The following is a 16812-nucleotide window of genomic DNA, read 5'->3' on the forward strand; positions in this document are numbered from 1 at the left end:
TAAGCTATCTAAAAATAAGATGAAATTAACTCTCCCATACATGATTTTAAGGTACAAAATACTGAACTAAGAATAGAGAATATTGCTACTATAAAAAATATGCTGTTTTATGATGGAACCATTAGCTGAATTATTGTAGTGGCTTCTCTTATAAGCTAAACCTTATTCTTGTCCCATACAATTCTCAGAGATAAAGATATAGTCATATTTTTCTTTCATTGCAATTATAACATGTAAATTAATTTTTAAATTTACCTTTCTCATACCCCTTCCCCTTCCTATTCACTCTAATAAACTTTCCAGTTGTATTTTGTTTATTAGAACTGAAATAAAGTAAAAATTTCGGATCATTGAGAGAAAACGAAGTAGCGGGTTAAGTAGTATTTTTACAGTAGCTTTTGATAGGATATTTTAGGTTGGGTAAATGTTAATGATTGTCCCGCTAGAAAGATGAGAAAATCTACTGTGCAAATATACGAAACCTGCTACTTAGTTTTCTTTCCATGATAAAATTTTTTTGATATAGTCCCTTTCGTAACATTCCACCTTTTGGGGCGATTCTCCGTATTTTTAACAGTAGCTTTTCTCATATTTCTAGCTACTGCGGGGGGCTCTAACCCTGCGGGGACAATTACCTAACCCTGTGGGGCAATCACCTAACCTAACCTAAAATAACCTATAAAAAGCCATTTTAAAAATACGACGAATCGACCCATATGGGGCGATTTTACGAAAAGGACTATTCCCAAAATTTCTACTGAGCAAAACAAAATTAGTTATGAATTATGTGATTATCCCTTGCTTGCTGACAAGATTGCATAGCACCAGAGTACTGTACTCATTGCATGGTGTTAAACTTAAGCCATAGGACAAACTTACAAGTAAATGGAACTGATATTAGACCAGGACATTTAGAAGGCTTTAAAATAGGATTCAAATTCAGTAGAATTTGAAGAAAAAAACTTGCTTCCTTCTTATAAGCAAAATATAAAGTAAAAATATTAAAGAAAAAATATAATAAATTTTGAAATTATTGAAAGATTAAACCTTGCAGCATTGTTGGGAAGAAACATAAATGGATAGGAAATAAAAAGGGAAGAGAAGCATATGTGAAGGGATGGGAAAGTAAAGGGAAATGAAGTAATAGTATAGGGGAGAGAAGGATAGTCATAAGTTTGTACTTATAAAAGCATTCAATACTAACAAAAGGATAGAAGGAACCAACTTATAGATTCACTACACACAATTTATCTATTCCCAATAAGACATTAAACACCAGTTTAAAACTGTCTTTTGTAATATGTCTCTGCTAGGATTGGCTTTTAATCGCCCAACCTTTTATGGTATTTTATAATACAAAGAACATATCAAAATCTAAATCTAGTCTACAACGTAAAAGTCTTTTGTTTCACTCTTCTAATTTTTCACATGACTATAGTCCCATATTAAATGTCGAATACAAAGAAAACATTTCAATGTAAATTATTTAATATGGGGCATTTATCAAGCTTTTTAAGTATTTCAAATCTAATATTTTTAGTAATTCCCATAACACAGTGTCCTGAAAAGCCAAAAAATGACAAAAAATCATAGAGAGTGTATATTTTAAAATTTTGATGAAATTTAATTTAAATAGCAAAAAGTATCCATATATCTTTCAATATAATGGCAAAATTTTTAATATCTCCATCCTGGCTGGCACAGGATGCCAGCAAACCTGGCAGGGTCATACAGGTAAAGAGTAAAAATATTTTGTTTGCCTTAAACTAAGCATTTTAAGTTACCAAATACTAAAATATCCTATACTAGTACATACCAATATGAAATTTAAGTGTTTAAGTCAATTTCAGGTTCCAGGTATGATCCTGCAGGTCCTGATCCCTCTGAAATCTTTAAACAGCTCTTGAGACCGCAATTTTTGAACTATAGACTTCAAATCTTAAACATAAGCTTTTCTAACAAGCATGTATGACCTACTGAAATTATATGAAAATTTGCCGCCGTTTTCCCGCCGATCGCCGCCGCCGAAATATGTATTTTGAGATTTCTAATCTAAAGTTTACATACAGATGAGCCTATTTCTTATTTATTTTCTGTGTGTATATGTAGGGAGGGAGTGGACAATGGGCTGTTTATTATAATAGTCCCCAAATTCACAAAATAGCGTTTTCTTATTTGTGGGCATAACAATTTGTGGGACTTTTATTGAATTTTGATTGGTTGGTTTATTAGTTGAGTGTCCAAACGTTTCAATCACTAATTATAATTTATAGAAGGGGCAATTTTGTGTATTAGCATTGGGAATGTACATTAATGTCTTGGCCATTGTCTAATCCCTATAAATCTCGGATATGAAAGACTTTCATTTTATTTTCAATTTACTTGAAAGGAAGCATTTTCTATCTTAAACAATACAAATTCTATTTGTCTTTTTTAATAAGTATGAAAGCACCTTTGGAAAAAGGTTGCTTAATAAAAGGGTGAAGGGAGTATCTTTATTTAAAACTTTTCTATACTTTTAGTTTAATTGAATATGTGTTGGAAATAAGTAGAAAAATAAATTACTTTTATATCTTTAAAAATTGTTATTTTTTTATAGACCCTAGTATCTTTAGGGCTTAAAAAAACAAACTTCGCATACCTTCGCATACACAGGGTAAAGTTCTCTGATATTATACATACATCTAATATCACCATGTAAGAGGATTTGCTTGAACTTTTTTGGTCTTAAAAGATCTGGAACCAAACGTAAAATTTTCATTAGAAGAAAATTGTGTATTTTACAGAAATCGGGTATGCTAAGAAAACCATCTACAATTACAACAAAAAATGGAGATTTGACTTCTTTTAAAGGCTAAACGTATAAATTATTACATACTGATTCCAAAATTATATAATACTTAAAAATAGCTTTAAAAATAAAGGGTCCAAGATGATTTGAAATGTAGTTTAGTTGACCTTAAAAATAGTTGTTTACAATGATGAAAAGGAACTTAATTCCATACCTCTGGTATAATTGCACATAAAATTCTTATTTTTCATAGTAAAAGCTAATCCTTTCGGCTATATTTCCAAAAACTTGTGTATATTACTAATCAATTGTTTAAAATTGTATTTTCCAAAATGTAAAAAACGATTTTTTGTCACTCATGGAACATAGTGCATAAGAGATAAAAAAGGAAACAATCACAATATCCAGTGGCGTGCGAAGCCCTTTGTCTAGGGGGGGGCGTTTTGAAGATTTTGTAAAATTTTGCCCCCCCCTAAATCAAAGTGCCCCGGGGGGGCACTTTGCTTTAGGGGGGGGCATTTTGATTATATATACTAATTTTAAATAAGGGCGTTTTAAGGGGTGGGATTATTTGATTATGGACCTTCTAGTCCTTATCCCTTCTTCCCCATCCCTTCCCCCCCCATCTCTTCTCCCCCATACCTTCTCCCCACCCTGCAATGACCAAAGGGAAGGGAGCTAGAAAGCATCTTTGAAAAAAAGTACAGAATATAATTTAACCTCCCCCCCCCCCCACCACAAAACATTTTTTATGGGTGGAAGGGGATGTTATAAAATCTCAGCAGGAAGGATGAATAACCCCATTAAAAAAATTTTATGGGGGGGGGGAGATAAAAACACTCATTGTGGAAATAATTTACCAAAAATTAACCTAATATGTAAAACTGATTTAAAATATTTCTTTATTGTATGACAACAAGGATGACAACATCTTTAAGTAGCAAAGCACAAAAAATCATTAATAAGAATACAGACAAGTAGATTTAAAGAGCATCTGTTGAAATAAATATATATTTTAGGTAGAAAAAGTCACAGATCCTTTTTCCTGCATATTTTGTGAAGACAGTCAAAGTAAATTACATACTGGATGCTCTAAACAGCGAGAAATTTTATTTTTTTTAATATTATAATCCAAAAAAAAATTTATCGTACCATAAAAACCAAAGATATAAAGAACTATGTAAAAAATAAGAAAAAATACTTGTCCTTTCATCTATAGATATAAAAATCTCTTAGAAATATGGAAAACTTTGGTGTATAGTCTCTTTTGTGGCAACACCTCTTACGGGTCATTTCCCCGCATGGTTAGGCAATTGGCCCCTCAGGAGCTATAAATAGGGGAAAAGCTACTGTGAAAATACGACGAAATGCACCTTAAGAGGCAATGTCACAAAAGGGAGTATACCCGAAATTTAAAAGATACAAAAATAGCCAAAAACGTCCTGAAAAGCAGTCTGACATCCATGAATTTTTCATAGTTAATTTTACTCCATAATGATAGGAATGTTAACATTAAGTTTTAGCCTTCACATTAAAAATCACATTTCCCCCTTAACATTACGTACTGACAGCCATAGTGAATTATATAGAAGCTAAAAAGTTATATCAACATATCCTACCCTCTTTAAATGGCACTTTAAAACTCTGTTAATTTTTCATTAAGTGGGAACACAGTAATAGTGTCTGACTGATTATGACGTAAAAAAAAAATTAGCCAATGAGAGGCCACTATAAATTTTACCATTGATCAATAACGGCCTCTCATTGGCTAATTTTTTTTGTTACGTCATAATCAGTCAGACACTATTACTGTGTTCATTAAGTGGTGTTTCCAAGGATTTATAAGGGCGGTGCGTGAATCGCTCCTAAAAATATTTACTCCCCCTTTGAACTAAAATCAATTAAAGACAACAAGAGTGGCGTATTTTATCAAGTTAGGAATATAGAGTGTAGTTAGTTTTAAGGGTTTTTAATGAAAATTCCCATAAAAAACATGTCTTTTTGTAAGGGTATGTAAACAAAAAAAATGATAAACTTATCCTGAAAATAATATGACATCATATATAGTTATTCATTTAGACAGACATACAGTGTTGAGAAAAAGGCTTAGATAAATATCAACGCTGTTTCTTTTTTATATAAAATAACTTTTTGATTAAATATTTGTTGTTTACAAATGTTACAAATATACAATACATGTGATAAAAAGCAGAAACCATTTGGAAGTGCGCGAAGCGCAATTTTTTTTCTTCAAAAATGCAGGGAAGGAGGGGTTTTTGGGCTATTTATTACACTAATCCCAAATAATTCATATAAAATTTTCTTATCTGTTGGCTCAACAACTTTGGGGACTTTAATGGAATTTTGATTGGTTGGTTCATTAAGTCGAGTTTCCATACATTTCATCCACTAATTGTAATCTATATAAGGGGTAATTTTGTGTATCATCATTGGGGATGTACAAAATTTCTTTGGTAAAAAGTTTATATTATACCAAATAAAATACTTCCTATTACCTGGTTTGTTATGTTCAGTGAAAAAAGATTATAACCTAATTTCTACACTAATTAAAAAATTTGGTAAGGTTAAATGAATAGTAACTGTCTGTTTGGCGCGAAGCTCAAAAATTTTTTATTTGAGTATTTCTTGATCTTTTTTTTGGAAACTGGGATAGTTTTGCTTTTTGTAGGGTAGGGGGCAAAAAGGGGCATTTTTGTTGATCAGGGGGGGGCAAAATGGGGCATTTTTCAACATTTAGTGGGGGGCAGGGGGGGCGGTGGCTAGGGGGGGGCAGGGGGGGGGCGTTTTGGTCGCTAGGGGGGGGCGATTGCCCCAAATGCCCCCTTCGGTTCGCACGCTACTGACAATATCAATTCAAATCAATAATAAGTTTTCATTTAAGCAATTACATTCTTTTCAAGTGAAAGTTACCTTATAAGTAACACCTTTATATATGTACATTTGTCAGCACTGTAAATTACCGAAGCAACAAAAAGTAACAATTGTATGCTCTATTCGTGGGATAAAGACACATAATTAACCTTTAACAGTTAGAGTAATAAGGTAGTGAACATTAACCCCCCCCCCCCCTCATGATGGGGGCCTACTGTTAGGATTGACGGACTAGATTTTCATATATCTCTTTAGTTTTTAATTTAAAATTTTTACTGAAAAATATATTGTAACTACTTTAATTACCTAAAAAGCTTAGTTATGGTTATTATCAGGTCTTAAGCTATTTACACAGATGGTAGGTAAAAACATCCCTAAGAGCCAAAGTCACTAATTCAAAAGTTTCAGCAAAACATTTATTGCAATGGTTTTTAGAAATAATTTTAGTAAAATCTTGACTATGTAATTTTTCACTTTTTTTGTAACTCTATTACTTTCCTTTTAATTCTAAATTGTTAAGGACGGAATTATTAATTAAAGTTTTTAACGCAAAGCCTCTTCTAATGTTATAGTGTGTACTTCATATTGATATGGTTTGTAAACAACTGATATAAACTTGCAATTCAAAGGGACAAATATTTAACAAATTTCTCACTAAACTACCTATTATCTTATTGGGGCGGGATTCTCCTTCGATTTAGGAAAATATCTGGAGAACCCAAGGGCATCATCTGCTTGTAATGGGATGTAATACTCTAATGCCCACTGGTGGATATTAGGTAAAGTAACATTTAACAGACAACCAACCCTTTGATTGCACGAACTTTGTCTGAGAAGTCCCAACAATTTATGGTAATGTGTTGCACCTGTTTATGGGTCAAGGTATTCTAGGCCTACTATAACTTTTTATGTCACTCACCTGACAAGCAGAGGAAGGGACAATTTTTAACGTCTTTAGTTAAGACACGGTGTCAGGCCAAGTTTCGAACCTATCGCCTCCCTGACGACGAACGGATGCTCTACTTATTGAGCCACGGTGCGAGTTATTTGACTACATACCTGGGGTGTATTTATGTTGATGTGAAATATCTTGGAAGATTTTGGAAAGGTACTGAGCTGACACTCGTATATACCACCATCATCTTCCCGCACTTTCTCTATCTAAAAAAAGGAGGATTATATCCATTTGTGGAATGGTTTGTAAAACGACATAATCAGGGATAAGGGATAGGAAACCTGGCCATAAATTAGGTCTCGACCTGGTTTTAAAGGGATCATGCAACTTTTACCATTTGCCTAATTTAATGACCTTACTGGCGGACGGCTCATATTGGCTACCGCTCTAAACCAATAGTGTTCTGTGATTTGGGCTTGTTTTGTATCAACCAATCACCAATTGGCGGAAATTTTAGAAGCAGACAATTCTAGAAAAAATAATGATTTGTCTGCTACGAAAAAATAAATATAAATGGTGTTAGATCACATTAGTTTAATTATTAAATCTGCTTAGAGTTAAACATTAAAAAAGGGCCATATAGAAAAAACAAAAATAACGGGATTATTTTTTTGGAAAGAAGGTAGCTACGAATTTTCATTTGGTAGTTTATAAATTAGATGTTGTATTTTGAATTTTAAAAATTTAATTTGGAATTGATACAACACCTTAACCCTAATTTTTGTACAATACAACACAGTACAGATATATCATTACATTATAGTATTAAGAACTTGATAGAATGTTACCCAAGTGCATATTTATTTATTTATTTTGAATTTTAATTAGCAATGAAATTTTCAAATAAAATTTTTACTCATTAATAAAAATGCAAATAATACAAACTAAAATCTGTCTGAGGGAAACCCAGCGATAGCTTTCTGGACAGTACAAATTACCAAAGTAAAAGATAAAAAAATTTTGGGAGAGAAAAAACTTCATTTTAACAAAAGCCATTAATATATAGGTTTATAAAAAGTTATGTTTTTTACTTTAAACTAGCTACCTGAATTTGATTCTATACTTTATCTACACACACACCCACACAGCTTTTTCATTAGCGTTTAGGACAAACCACTGCGCCATCCCAAAACTGGTTTATTAGGCCTAGGCTTGAAATAGGCCTGAAATAATATTTTCCTACGTTTCCCATCCCTCATCCCTGGACATAATGTACACAAAATCCTGATATGAAAGTAAGAGGATGTATGTCTCTCTGTGTGTCTTAATTAAAGGATCTAACAAGCCAATATAGCTTTCCAATTGAAGGTCAACTCTCCCTCTCCTTCCCTCAAATGCTCCAAGAAGCCCTAAGGAAGTAAAGCCGCTAGTTAATATAACCAAGAGTCCAATTTAAGGTCGAAACTTATCTATTAAAAAATAAGACTGTTATATTCCAAAATAAATTACCTATTTTGTATAACTTTCAATTTTTTCTTTTTATATAAGCTATATTTTTATCCTCCCTGAAGCAAAAAATACCCTATGTTCTAGTGGCGAATCTGATAGTATGATTTCATTTTAATTTAATGTGATGTTTTAATACTTTAGAATATTGAAAACATAAATTTTCGGATATATTTCCAATTTTTTCCCACCAAATATCCCCTTCTTACAAAAAAATAATAGATTTTACCAATCTAGATAAACAAAAATAGTTTAAAAACAAATTTTATCATCATTCACTCATAGAACAACTGAGATATTAAAGGATACGACAATGGACAATAATTTGATGTATACTAACATACGCCCTGTATATTAAAATAATGATTAATCAACCTAATTTGAAAGAAGCTTCATAAAATTGTTACTAATATAAAACAAATAGGGTAAGAGGGGTTCTTAGTAGTTAATTGACGCAAAAAGGGATTGTACCGAAAAATATTAATCTAATAGGCTCTGCTTTAGCAAATACTTAATAGAAATATTATTTCGGTTATTTGTAATAAAGTTTTCTTTTCTTTTGTTAAAAGAAGTTCAGCTACTCTACAACTATTTATGTAAGTTAGTAGTAACACTGTCAAAAACTTTCCTTTTGAATAACTTTATACAAACTACATTATAGGTTTATTCCCATAGATGATCAATCAAGTAAAATTATCCGTCTAACTTTACAAAGCTGACTTTTTTTATATTGTTCAATGGTCTTTCACACCAAAATGTGTAACTATTTTACGAATGAATTTGTTGGACAGTTCCTACATTGTATCCCTATTGGCATTATTAATGAATCAGTCATCTATACTTTGTAAATTTATTGATTGCATTCTGATCACAGCTTGTGTTAAAATAAAAAGTAGCTTATTTATTATGATTTTTCCTTCTCTATACGTCTACTTTTTGTTGCTGGTTGTTGTTGCTGCGCTTATAATGGAAAACAATTGTTCTTGTTTTGGATTCAATCAGATAGTTCTAAGAAGTTTAAACAAAGAGAAGGAAAAAATGTAAAATAATCGTATCTAATGCAGAAATAAAGAGATGCAGACAATCACAGAAAAATTGACAACATCACTTTTTTTAAAAACCTGCTGATCAACAAACAATTAGTATTTTCATGCTAGTATTTTGTTTTTGGTTAGGTTAAGTATGGGCCTAGGGAACCCTACCAGGTTTGATTCCTGCATGTTAGAGCTTCTTGTTTGGCTGATATTAAATTATATGTTTTTACCCTAAGGAGAGTAGTTTACACCTCCCCCACCCCAACCTCCCTTTAAAGTATATATTTAATTAGGGAGAGTAGAAAAACTCTACCCTTATAATGATAAAGATCTTTTTATCATCTTCAAGAAGAAAAAACTAATTTATCTAGCTGTTTGCAAGATCTTATTTGAACAAATAACAGACAGAGATACATTCCATATAAGGATTGAACTTTACTTTGAAAACTAATCCATTAACAACACTTTTTTCGTGTATTTTTTTTGTAAAGTTCTGTGTTAGCGTTTAGTCAAATCTGCTTATTAAGTCAAACTGTTCCCAAATTTGTCAATTTCAGTTATATGCATTTGGTCAAAATTAAGAACAGTTTGACTTAATAATAATTTAACTAAAATCTAAAATACGAGAAAAATATTTACATTTTAATCGCCCTTTATCCCTGTAATATTAAAAGTTACTATTTCACCAAGTTTAGTTAAAAACAGGAAACTGATAAATGCCTGTTTAGGGGAATTCCATAAATTTAGTTTTAAATATAAATAGAAGAAAGTAAAAAGAAAAATTGAAGATATTATATTGAATGTTTGGAATCTTCTATATTAGGGTGGGTCCATTTCCCCCTTTTTTAGATTTTACTGTTATCAAAAGTTTCAAAAGTGACTTGGCTCTTATGGCTGCCGGCGCGCGGGGGGTATAAAAAGTGCCCACCCCCTTATAAAACCAAGAATTTAAATTCCTTCAAACACAGGCATGTTGCATATCAAAATGACCGCATTGAAATGCTGATTACGAATTACGAAACCGTTTTGAAACATATTGCTCCTAGTTTGAATAAGATCTTATTAAGTACCTAAAAACAGCTGATTTAGTTAAAATTGTTAATTTTGGTAGGTTATTTGAAAATCATTTCAGACTGAATCAATATTTCTCAAAACGGTTTTCAGATCTGTAATCAGTATTTCAATGCAGTCATTTCAAGTTTCACAGGGTTCTATATTGGCCCAATAACCCTTGCTAATGTCTACTAATGTGAAATTCCAAAATCGACCCACTCTATTCTATATAAGGATTGTGTCTGTCAGTCTGATCTTGAATGTATACCCTAATTATTAAGTATATTCTATGTATGCAAAATTTAATATTCTTGAATCCAGGGAAGGATGGGACAATCCTTATAATAAAGTGACAGGATGTCTATGTCTGTTTGTATCGAAGGATCTCGTTCATCACTGAACCGATATGGTTCTCCTTTACAGGGTAGCTTCTCACAGGTATTTTTTTGGTTCAAACTTTTCAACTAATAATTTTAATCTATTGTTAGGAAATTTTATTTGTTATTATTGTGTATGCACTTAATTTTCTAGTTCATTATCCTATCCTTGAAGATATCTGTAAGAAGACATTCTTTAATAAAAGGCATAATACAGTAGCTTTGCTACTAAAGACTTACCCTTAGGATCCAAAGATTTTCTGAGGTATAAGACCTTATCCTTTTGTCCAATATGAATCTGTCCTGAAAAGAATAAACATGGATTTCTGTATATTTATACATGAAATTCTGTATATTTTGTATAAAATTTATTGATTTTTTCCTAATAATTATATTTCAAAATAAATTTGAAAGAGCATCATTATTAAAAGCGAAGCTTTTCTATAATCAGGGTCGGTCCGTCCGTACGTGCGTAACGGATAGCTTTTATCGTTAATTTAGGCATGTTAGAATTGTCCTCTAGATTTCAAATTTTGCATGGTGATTCCTTTAGTAGTTAGGTACGATTTAGAAAGCGTAGAAACTTTATAATCATTACCAAAATGTCCGTACGTCCATTTTAAACATGTTGATTTTTTTTACTTTTACATCAACAAATTTTTATGTGATCTAATCATCCGATTGATCTGATTTTTGGTATACTGATTCCTGGGACAACAAAGTATAATGTAATAAGCGAAGTAACTCTATAATCAAGTCCTTAAAATGTAAGTTTGTCCATAAACATTATCCTGTATCAAGCAGTTTTTCAACAAATTTACTTACAATTTTGCTTTGACACTTATACATTTATATTCTGATTATTCAGTTCTGACATTATACAAGTGTTAATGTCCATTTGTCCTACCGTTTCAGTGCTTCGCTTTTATGGATGTTGTCATCCTTGTTTTCGTGTAATTCTGTAGATTTGAGTATTGGGTTGTAGTCAAATGCTGTTATTAAGCCAAACTGTTCCTAATTATGGACAATTTTCATATATATATGGTTATGATTAAGTTTAGTTTAGTTCAGAGAGTCGGGCTGAGCACACGCATTTAGCAAGCTCTCCCCCGCCCTACCCCATGTGTTAAGCTCAGTTCTACCTTCCCCCTCTCTCTCAACTAGTTCCCCTCTCCCCACTGCCCGTGGTCACTCCGCAGTTGGAGGAAAGGGAAGACACTGTAGCCAGAGGGCACCTCGTATTTAGGCCTGGCAATGTGTATGTGTTAACGTATCGGTCAATTGTTAACACAAAAAAAGTGAAAATAAAACATTAATGAATTAAAAAGTTTTTTTTTAACTTATGTGTAACCTAATCGCTTTAACTTAATGAACAATTTTTGGTGAAAACACTCTCAAATTTTTTTTTGATAATTTTATGATAATTTATCGGTCTGGCAACATTTTTACCGGCGCAAAGTACTCCCGACAAATAAGCTCTCCCATTGGCTAACATTTTTTCGCGTCCCACCATTGGTCAGCTGACCCACACTCACTCAGCACCCTCGGTTCCGCCATCTTCACTTCATCATGGCCTGTAGTACGTGTGACAACCCAGAATATTGGTCAAAGTTTAAAACAAATTTGGACGCTGCTTTGGATGTTAAGTTTAAAGAATACGATGCGAATATAGCTAAGGTAAGGGATGAGCTTATTCATAGTACTTTTGCCAGTCATAAAACCGAAATAAACGATATTAAATTGAGAGTCTCAGATTTAAATGTTAAAATTCAATCTATCGAAGGTATAGAAAATTTCGTAGATGCTAAATCTGTTGCAAGTGAACAAAAAGCGATTAGGACCACGATTACACAACAAAAAGACTATTTAAACTCTATTGAATCGTCGAGAGAAAATTTCGTCAAATTTCAACTTCTACAAAACTCGATAAGAGAGCAAAGGTGCCGCGATTGGAGTTGTAGAATAGTGAATTTTCAGCAGCCGTGGAGCCGTGAAAATATTACAGAGTTTATCATATTTAGAAACATTATAAGGCCCACCCTTGAAGCCGCTCTTAAACGTGGAGAATTAGAATATATTCCCTCACATTTTTGTGATATCGTCGAGCGTGCCCATATGCTCCCATATACAAAGGGCCAGATCCCCGTTTTTATTTTTCGTTTTATGTCTAGATCCTACCTCGACGCGTGGATGAACAATAAGAAGGCTGTGCTTGACCGTTACAACGCCGAGATCAAGAGGTTCAATCCCAGGAACAACGCGTCACCGGTCCCGTTCTTCCCCAATAGGTTAGTCCAGGCGAAGCAAGATATGTCCGACCTCAACAGGAAGACCATGACCTTTGTGTATGCCACAAACCAGATTTCGAGGGCCAAAGTCGCTGGCCAACATGTCCAATTTCAGCTCAAGAACGGCAGCCGCTGGATACGCTGCCTTAACCCGTTTGGCAAAGACCTGAAGGAAATGGCCCAACCCATACCTGGAAGCGAGGATTTTTTTCTGTCAGAGGCACCGCCTATCCTTTGTTTCAACAAGCTAGCGCCTGAGGAAAGGAAAACATTCTTCTCTAATCAGGCTGACTTAACAGAGGATGACTTCCCAAGACAGTTTAGTACGATCACAGCCCACCCTTCCAGCACGATTCAACATAATTTAACGTCTGCCCCTGCCCCAGCTCTTGGGGACCTAGCTGTGTTCCCTCCCATAGACTCTGCCGCAACCGTCGCAACCGCCGCACATACAGCCGTTGCACCAGCCGCACAGCCCACACAGTCAGTACCTGCCGCCGTCGCATCCGCAGCCGCCGCTACAGCTGATTTCACTGCCGCACCTGCCGCCGCGCTCACCGCCGCACCTGCCGCCGTGACCGCCGCCGCATCTGCCGCCACGTCTGCCGCACTTGCCGCCGTGTCTGTCGCCGTACCTGCGGCATCTATTGCCGTACCTACCGCCACACACACCGCCGCACTTGCCGCCACGTCTGCCGCATCTGCCGCATCTACACCTGTCGTTGACTCAGCACCTTCCGTACCTGTTGCCCCTGTCGTTGACTCAGCACCTTCTGTACCTGTTGCCCCTGTCGTTGACTCAGCACCTTCTGATCCTGTGGCCACGAGGGCCAAAGCTAGAGACACCGCCAACAAAGCTAAGCAAAGCAAAGCTACAAAGGCGGTAATCACATCATGAGGTTAAGTATCTTATACGTCGGAAAAAAAGGTACTTAACAAAATTATTATCATCATTTTTAAATTCATTTACAAAGTGATTTATTTCGAAAAACTTAATGTTTATATCCACGTAAACTCTATATTATTATAATATTAATATTAAATATTACCCAACTTGTTAGAACGCCAACATAGCATATTAATTTCAATCTATTTTTCTTATTTTTCTGCTGATTAGCATATAAAATACTTGGAACTTGTATGAAAATGAGTAGGGGGAACTAAACTAGCTTGAAATGTGTTGCCACCCCCAACACACACATAAACTAAACGCTATCGGAATAACCATAGTAAATATGGTAATTTTTTTCGCTTTAACGATAATATATTGTATATTACCTATTTTTATTTGTCCACTAATATCTACTGTGTTTCAGATGTCCATACTTGATGTTAAGACGATTCCTCCTGCGGTGCTCCTGGACCAGCTCTGCTATGACAAACCTCCCTAATGATCAGATTAACCAGGATTACGGTAACTTAAACGATAACATTGGTCTAAATCTTATGAATCCGATTTACGGCGACTACTTTAACGATTTTGAGAACGAATTCGGAATAAATTGCGTTTTTTCAAGTGAACAAGGTATCGTACAGAAACTGAAAACATTCAATGAAAACCTTCTCAATATTTTTAGTATTAATTGTCAGTCATTACATTCTAAATACAATGATATTGTCTCCACTGTAGACTTCTTTAGACAACATGATATCCACTTAAATGTTCTGTGTTTTCAAGAATTATGGCTGAATAAGGATGTAAATATGGATTGCTATGGAATTAATAATTACGATTGGCATGTTAAACTCCGCACAAAAAGTAGGGGGGGAGGGGTGGGTATTCTAGTAAGCAAATATTATAAAGTAGATAAACTATTTGATAAATTTTCATTTAAAGAAAATATTCTTGAATCTATTTGCTTAAAAATTTCCCACAATGGACTAAAGTTTTGCTTACTAAACTGTTATCGGCCACCCAATCAGAGTAGTGCTGAAATAGAAGAATTTTTTGAACTTTTTTTGGACCTGATTGATAGAATAGCAGCTTTAAGCATACCATACTTCATTGTAGGAGATTTCAATTTTGATCTTTTCAAAATAAATAATATAAATAGCAACTCCATGAGAATTATTGAGTCTTTTTCCTTTAACGGTATCATAAATACCGTTACCAGAGCTACTAGAGTAACTAGAACCACTGCAACCCTTCTTGATTTATTCGGGATAGGTAACTTTATTCAAAACCTAATGTCTTCCTTTGTCTTAACTTCAAAAATCTCCGATCACTTGCCAATTATTAATTCATTCCGAATAGACAGAGTAAATAAACCCAAACCTCCAGATTTCTTTGAAAAAAGAGAATTGAATGATGAAAACTTTGATGCCTTAAACTATGCACTCTACCACACTAACTGGAATCACGTTTTAAACCAAGACAACACAAACATTGCTTATGATAACTTTATTTCAACCTTTTTGAGACTTTATAATGAAAAGTGTCCAGTTAGAAAAAAACGAAAAAACAAACGTACCCAGCCTCAGCAGCCTTTCATGTCAGACTTTTTATTGCGTTGTAGATTGCATAGAGATATTTTGTACAGCAACTTTTTAAAAGACAAAACAATTGAAAATGAAAGTATTTACAATGTCTATAGGAATAATTACAATAGGCAAGTGAGAAGAGCAAAGATTGAATATTACAGACAACAAATAAGAGATGCAAACGGGGATGGGAAAAAACTCTGGAAAACCCTAAAGGAAGTCATTGGGTTTAGTAAATCTTCCCCTGAGTGCACATACCTTCAAGTAGGCCCAAACAAAATTGAAAATGACCAAGAAATAGCTAATGAATTTAATCGTTATTTTAGTCAGATTGGGTCTTCCCTAAGGCCTGAAATTCCTTCCACCCCCAAAAATTTCTTTGAATATTTACCACCCCCATGTCAAGATTCCCTCTTCTTTGAGCCATTGTACCCCTTCAAGGTTATTAATATCATTCGTAGTATTAAACCTAAGCGTTCCACAGACATAAATGATGTCTCGATGTATGTTCTGTCTCGCTGTGCTGATACCATTGCCACTCCCTTAACACATGTTTATAATTTATCACTTCAAAATGGCACTTTTCCTGAAAAAATGAAAACTTCCAAAATAGTTGTCCTTCACAAATCAGGTTCACTCAGCGAGGCAGATAATCATCGAGGAATTTCACTCATTGACAACTTTTCCAAGCCCATTGAAAAATATGTCTGTGAAACGCTGGTTAAGTTCTTGGAAGATCGGTCTTTTTTTAGCAACCGCCAGTTTGGCTTCATGAAAGGAATCTCAACCTTTCACAATGTATTGAACTTAAGCACATTGATCACCCAAGCACTCAGTCGAGACACTTCCTGTATGGCCATATTTTTGGACATAAGGAAGTGTTTCGACATGATAAATAGGGACATCCTTTTTAGCAAACTGGAGAATTCAGGGATAAGGGGGGTTGCACTTGATTGGTTCCGTAGTTATTATGCAAATAGGAAACAGCGTGTATATTTTAAGGGCCTTTTCTCCTCCACAATTGAATTCATTATCATTGGCGTACTTCAGGGGTCAGTCCTGGGACCAATTCTTTTTTTGATTTTTATCAATGACCTTGTTTCATGCAGTGAAGAGATCCTAATCAATCTCTTTGCTGATGACGCAGTGGGCTTCATTGAAAAGCAGAATATTATACAATTGATCAACCTTGCAAAGGAGCTTGTCCCCAGACTGACCCAATGGTACAATGCCAATAAACTTCTTATTCACCCCCGCAAGACCAAATGTATGGTCTTTTCCTCCCCCCGTGAGATACTCACCCCCGCTGAGCTCGCCGCTAAGACCAACTTTGAAGTCTATGTAAACATGAATAATCATAACGAAAATGATGAGTCAAAAATCACTAAGTTGGATCTTGTGAGCGGTACCAATGAGGGTAGTATCAAACACTTGGGAATTCAATTGGACGAGAAAATGAAGTTTTCTTATCATCTTGAAAAAGTCTATAGCAAAG

General features: G+C 34.3%; 2 protein-coding genes across 2 annotated transcripts in view; one reads left to right on the top strand and one right to left on the bottom strand.

Moving 5' to 3' along the window:
* The window catches only part of LOC145330868 (uncharacterized), a 28574-nt gene extending 17727 nt beyond the window's left edge, over positions 1-10847 (bottom strand). Inside the window, exons 1-2 of the mRNA XM_080175530.1 lie at positions 10789-10847; positions 6743-6844 (exon numbers count right to left, since the gene is read on the bottom strand). The gene's annotated coding sequence lies outside the window, so the exon portion shown is untranslated. The remainder of the gene's footprint in view (positions 1-6742; positions 6845-10788) is intronic.
* Positions 10848-11778: 931 nt separating this feature from the next.
* On the top strand, positions 11779-14590 carry LOC145329945 (uncharacterized). The gene is made up of 2 exons (XM_080174429.1): positions 11779-12225; positions 12720-14590. The coding sequence occupies exon 2, from the start codon at positions 12739-12741 to the stop codon at positions 13732-13734; it is 996 nt and encodes a 331-aa protein (XP_080030555.1). The 5' UTR covers positions 11779-12225; positions 12720-12738; the 3' UTR covers positions 13735-14590.
* The last annotated feature ends 2222 nt before the right edge of the window (positions 14591-16812 follow it).

This window comes from Acartia tonsa, chromosome 10 (genome assembly GCF_053477335.1).
Source record: "Acartia tonsa isolate MP-2025a chromosome 10, ASM5347733v1, whole genome shotgun sequence".
Lineage (NCBI taxonomy): Eukaryota > Metazoa > Arthropoda > Copepoda > Calanoida > Acartiidae > Acartia > Acartia tonsa.